The 6,366-nt window shown below is 36.0% G+C and overlaps 1 protein-coding gene across 1 annotated transcript; it reads left to right on the plus strand.

The window, feature by feature from the left end:
* Positions 1-3,909: 3,909 nt before the first annotated feature.
* On the plus strand, positions 3,910-4,845 carry LOC100756552 (olfactory receptor 1013). Its single transcript, XM_035446056.1, has one exon. The coding sequence runs from the start codon at positions 3,910-3,912 to the stop codon at positions 4,843-4,845; it is 936 nt and encodes a 311-aa protein (XP_035301947.1).
* The last annotated feature ends 1,521 nt before the right edge of the window (positions 4,846-6,366 follow it).

Here is a 6,366-nt window from a genome sequence, read left to right on the forward strand (position 1 = left end):
AGATATCACACTTGTGAACTCTTAATAGGCATGGTAATTACCATAAGTCCTTTTCTCAAGATTAAGTCAACAAACCCTTCAGTTTAGATGGATGAGAAGATTTTCAGGTCCTAGCTCTTAATGAGAAGCTATTAGAAGTAGACACCTGCTGGAGTAGGGAATACATTCTTTCTGAGGGTGTTCCCTTGGGAAATTTCTTGTGTCCTAGATCATGACCACACACACACACACACACACACACACACACACACACACACACACAGAGAGAGAGAGAGAGAGACAGAGACAGAGACAGAGACAGAGACAGAGACAGAGACACACACACAGAGGGAGAGATCATTAATTGAATTAGTGTGTTATTAAAAAACAAGAAGTTGAGACAGACATATGTTAAGGGGCATGTTGGGGCAGGTATAGGAAGGAAATTGGAAAATAGCTATGATCATATGTCATTATGAAATTTCCAAAAATAAAAAATTATAATAAAAACAAACCCTTAAACAAACAAAAGAAACTGAAAAGTCCTACAAAGGAATATATATGTTTTAGTGAGTTCAGAAAGAATTGTGTAATAATTATGGGATTTATCCACTGAGAGTTCCTGTGACCTACATTTTTAAAGGTACAGGGAAAAATATTGGGAAACTGTAGAATGTACTTGGAAAGACAACAAACAGAAATATCACCAAGAAGGGATATGCATAATTTGATAATTAACAAGAATACCAAAATATGCAAATATGCATTTGTATTAGATTATCTACACAAATTAAGAGAGAATGAAAAAGAATTTATAATTGATTCACTTTTTTTTCACCAGGGTAACATAGTCACCAAAAACTTTTCTCCATCATATTTAAGAATACCCAATTTGTCAACATACAGTTTTAATTGTCCTGTGAGTTCCTTCCCTGCAGGCTGTGAAATCCTGAGGGCTTTCAACAATCTACAACTCTGGGAATGCAGAACTGGCATAAAAGCTTTTTGGGTAAAGGATGAGCCAGTTTAAAATCAGATAAGATGATATTGTTGGTGAAACTAGGTAAGTCTTGTAAATTACTATTTTTTTATTCTGTATTTGTTCCTAAAATCAGCACAACAGCTTTTTGATGAAAATATGTGGTAAGTGTCAGAGAACAAGATATGTTTTTCAACTTTCTGCTGATACTTTATTAGAGAAGTAGAATTTCAATATGAAAATTTTTCAGTAAAAGACTAATTGTACAAACAAGAAATATAAGAGCCATCACCAAAGAGACAGCCTCAGAATATCTCAAGAGCAAATGAGATGGGAGATAAAGTAGCAGAGATGAGTACACTGGGATAAAGTGAATCACGACAAATTTAAAGTAGCTATTCTTTATAGAAGCCTCAATCGTACACTTAGTTTAGAATTCTGACAACAGAAACAATCTTTAAAGGCTGCATTTTAGCCATTTTGAATGGAAAATTATTTCATCTTTAGATAGTAATAAAAACATGTGACTTTTTGCTAGGAAGGCTATCACATGGACTGACTAGTGCATGCTTTCAATTATCATGGTTTTCTTGTCCCTACTGATACAAGCCTCTTGTACAAAGCCAGTCTTTTTCTCATGCACCCAGTGTCAGAGGAAACCTCAACCTCAAGAAAATACATGCTCTATTTTTCAACTTGTAATCCAGGATAACTTGTACACATTGTATTCCAAGTGATAAGAATTATGTCTTGAATCTGAAAAATAGCTCTCTGCAGCCTAATTACTTATTCTACAATAATAATCCCATGAAGACATGGAGGCATGTCAGAATCAATAGGAAATGGCATAGCTCTAGTCAGGTCACTGTGACAATGGCAATGCAGAAGAGGTATTGGTAGAAAGGAAAATAAATGTTGATGAATAAGTAGAAGAAGAAAGAAGATAACAAGTGAAAATCAGACTACATGAAATATTTTAAGCATATTCCAACTGTGTAGCATCAAAAGACAGCTATTTTCAATGACGAGACACTAAGGACTTTATCTGTAATGTTTCATTTAAATGTTCCTGAAACTTTTGGAAAAACATTTTGCTCTGTATTATTCAGGAAAATCAGATTTAGGGCTACATAAGTAAGCCATCTGTGATAACTATAGAAATTCTTAGCATCACATTAAAGCAAAGCACTGCGCACAGCTTATGTTTTTGAAAGTTATATTATGAAGTGCATTTGCACTTTTATTTTTCAAGTATTTATAATATTGTAAACTATTCAAGTTCATAGACTCTTTTCCTATTGTTTTACATTCACATATATATGCATATATTCCTAAATATAAACTATTGTGTCTGTATAATGTCATTGTATGCATGTTTTCAGGACTGAACATTTGATAATGGACAGACAACTCGTGTGCTCTTCCCGGGGTATGAGTGTTTCTTCCACTCTCAGGATTCCCTAATGGCCTGTAGTTCTGTTTGTAGGGATGAGGCCTCAAGTTGGCATGTCCGTTGTTTCTGTTCATCTCATAGCCAGTCATGCCAGTGAGACTTTATGAAAGTATCTTCTGATATTACTGGGAGACACAGTCTCACAGCAAGCTCCCTGGAACTCTGGCTCTTACAATTTTTCTTTCCTTCCTCCATAACACTCCTGGAGCCTTAGGTATGGAAATATTTTTTCAGATGTATACATTGGGACTTGCCTCCACAAATCTGCATTTTGATTGATGTGGTTTTCTGTAGTAGTCTCCTTCTATTTCAAAGATAATTTCTTTCATGAGAGGTGAGAACTACACTTATATTGAGGTATAAGGGCAAATGTTTAGATTGTTGTTAGGGAATTTGCTGGTTTAGTAAGCAATGGATGTAGACTTTCCTCCAAGATCCATGACCTCACTAGCACTTAGTGAAGGTTTCCAGTTTCAAGCATGGTTTCTTTCTTGTTCAATTGTTCAATTACAGAGCTGTTGGTTACCAACAAGTCCCATGTGTTACCTCTGAACACTTAGGTTATTATATAAGGCTAGTTGTAATTGTTATTTTATGTATATCAGTGTTTTGCCTCCGTGAATATCCATTTACCACACATCATCGGAGGCCAGAAGATGTCTTGGGTCCCCAGGAACTGGAGTTACAGATGATTGCCAGCCACCATGGGGGTGGCTGAGAATCTAACCTACTGCTAAGCCATCTCTGCAAATCTAATTATTTTATTTTTAAAAATATGAATTCCTTTTTGATGTGTGTATATTGATGATGTGTGAGTACACATAGTACTGGGTTGTCTGTAGAAGTCAGAAGACAAAATTATGGCATTCTAGCTCCTTTCACCTTTACATCTGTTTTGGAATGAAACTCAGGTCACCAGGATTGCTGAGTCTTATCATCTCCACAGAAATGATGGGTTTCATACATTTCCTATATGCCAATTTCAGCAGAAATTTGAAGATATGTTTTTCATTTGGAAGATTGACAAATATCTTTAACCTTGTCAGTGAAGTCTTATAATGAGCTTCATCATTGTTGTCTTGTCTTCTTCCTCTTCTTTTACTTCTACCTGATTCTTCTCATTCTCCTCATAATCTTCTATGTCAACATTAACATTATTTTTTATTTTTCCAATCTATATCTCACACTTTGAATCCAGCTATACTTGAAACTAGTAGGTAGCCTAGGCAAAATTCAGATTTGTTGTAATCATTCTGCTTCTGTTTTTCTACTATTGGGATTACAGAAGGGGCTACTACATATAGATGCATCCTTACTATTCAATTCATTGAAATTATTATATTTAAACTTGGATATTCCTATCACCTGCAAAAAGTAATATAAGTTTTTCCACTGGTGCTGCTTATGTTATAGGAGCTTATCAAAAACATTATCCACATTTCATACTCATAAAGTTACCTAAACTCTTCTGTACCCCCAGGCACACATTCCTTGAGGCATGGAGAGGGGAAACCACACAGTGACTGAGTTCATCTTGCTGGGATTCTCAACAGACCCTGTGATGCAAATGGTCCTCTTTGTTCTGTTCCTTGGAGTATATTCTCTGACATTGCTAGGAAACACTACACTTATCATATTGATCTGCAATGACTCCAGGCTCCACACTCCCATGTATTTCTTCATTGGAAATCTGTCTTTTCTGGATCTCTGGTATTCCTCTGTCTACACTCCAAAAATCCTAGTGACTTGCATCTCTGAAGACAAAAGTATCTCCTTTGCTGGGTGTTTGTCTCAGTTCTTCTTCTCTGCTGGATTGGCCTATAGTGAATGTTACCTACTGGCTGCCATGGCTTATGATCGCTATGCAGCTATCTCCAACCCCCTGCTTTATGCTCAAGCCATGTCAAGGAAGTTGTGCCTCTCTTTGGTTATGTATTCCTATACAGGAGGATTTGTCAATGCAATTATATTAACCAGCAACACATTCACATTGGACTTTTGTGGTGACAATGTCATTGATGACTTTTTCTGTGATGTACCACCTCTCATAAAGCTGGCATGTGATGTCAGGGAGAGTTACCAGTCTGTGCTGTACTTCCTCCTAGCCTCAAATGTCATTACTCCCACCCTTCTCATCTTGGCCTCTTATCTCTTCATCATTGCTGCCATCCTGAGAATCCGCTCCACCCAGGGCCGTCTCAAGGCCTTCTCCACCTGCTCCTCCCACCTCATCTCTGTGACCTTGTACTACGGCTCCATTCTCTACATCTACTCTCGCCCAAGTTCCAGTTACTCCCTAGAGAGGGACAAAATGGTTTCCACCTTTTATACTGTATTATTCCCCATGTTGAATCCCATGATCTACAGTCTGAGGAATAAAGATGTAAAGGAAGCTCTCAGAAAACTCTTCAAGTTAGCTCCTTCTAACATCTAAGTTTATGCACACTTGGCAAGCAAGGACTAAGTGACAACAAACTATTTGAGGGTAAGGTTGGGAAACTTGGTATAAACTTTTTCTATTATTTGAAATTTGACCAAGAAATTTTCATATTTTTTCTTTAAAAGTGTAAATTGCTTTTGGCTTTGGCTTTGGTGTAATAAATAATGAGCTACTATGTAATATATCCATGTATGTATATAATAAACTTTGCTCATATACACTTCATATTTACTTTTATCAAATGATGGAACTAGGTTTATGTTAATATTAACACAGTTTTTAAAATGTAGAACTTGAGTTGAGTGTGAGATAAGAAAGCATGTCATATGTCATAGATGACTGAAGTTCTCCTTCCTAATAACTACCCAATTATGGTCCTTGAATAATGGCTATTATGGAGCTATGAAGGAAATATCCTATGAAATGATGGCAGATAGGGAATGTACCTTAATTTTTTTATGTTCAAATACTAGCAGACTCTTCAATAACAATGAATATGAATATGGAATGTCAAAATTAATTTTAAAGAAAGAGAGGGGGAACACACTTGTAAGAGAAAATAAATGTCATGGGAAAAGGGAAGAATGAGAAACTTGTATCTAATACTCCTCATGTGGTATGAGTAGCTATTTGTTATAGTTTTGAATTTTAATAGGCTCAAAATGTTCCCATTTTACCAATTATAGCACAATACCTGCACAAGATCAAGCCATCCAAAACTGCAGCATGGACAGTGGAGGAGAATCATGAACTCTTACCAATATCTGAGAAACGGATGATATTTGATAGCTTCTGGAGTAGAAAGAATAAGTTATCTTCAGGGATGCAGCCACTGAACAACTACCATACTTCAATAGAAGGTCCTATGCTCAAACATATAAAAACAATACTAAGTGGATTCAGTAACTCTAAAACAAAAATAGAGAGGACATGAACAGGGGAAGGAAAAGGGTGGTATGTATTGAAGGAATTATTGATGAGAATGCAGGGGTAGATTTGGTAAAAATGCATTGAGTATATGTATAAAATTTTCAAACTATAAAAAGTTTAATTTCTGAGCAAGAAACCTCCAATTGAAAACATTCACCTCCATTCATGCACATGATATTGAAATATGATTATATACAAACCAAACATGTACTAAAAATTCAGTTATTTCTTAATTAAAATTTTCCATTTAAAAATACTAGTTTTGAGTTTACAGTGTTCCATTGACCTGAACCTATATTTGGAAATTGCCTGAAGGTGTGGCAGAGAAGTTGCCCCAAGGGAGTACCTCACACAATCCTAAAACAATACAGCAGGGGGAAGAAGTAGAAGAAGAAGTAGAAGTAGAAGAAGGAGAAGGAGAAGGAGAAGGAGAAGGAGAAGGAGAAGAAGAAGAAGAAGAAGAAGAAGAAGAAGAAGAAGAAGAAGAAGAAGAAGAAGAAGAAGAAGAAGAAGAAGAAGAAACAATCCCTAAGTAACATGTTGATCAGCCCACTCCATTTATTAACGTAACTTGAATACAAAAAG

The sequence above is a fragment of the Cricetulus griseus genome, chromosome 6, assembly GCF_003668045.3.
Source record: "Cricetulus griseus strain 17A/GY chromosome 6, alternate assembly CriGri-PICRH-1.0, whole genome shotgun sequence".
Classification (NCBI taxonomy): Eukaryota; Metazoa; Chordata; class Mammalia; order Rodentia; family Cricetidae; genus Cricetulus; species Cricetulus griseus.

Coding starts and splice junctions, on each gene's coding strand:
- LOC100756552 (XM_035446056.1), top strand. CDS start 3,910: ATGGAGAGGGGAAACCACACAGTGACTGAGTTCATCTTGCTGGGATTC.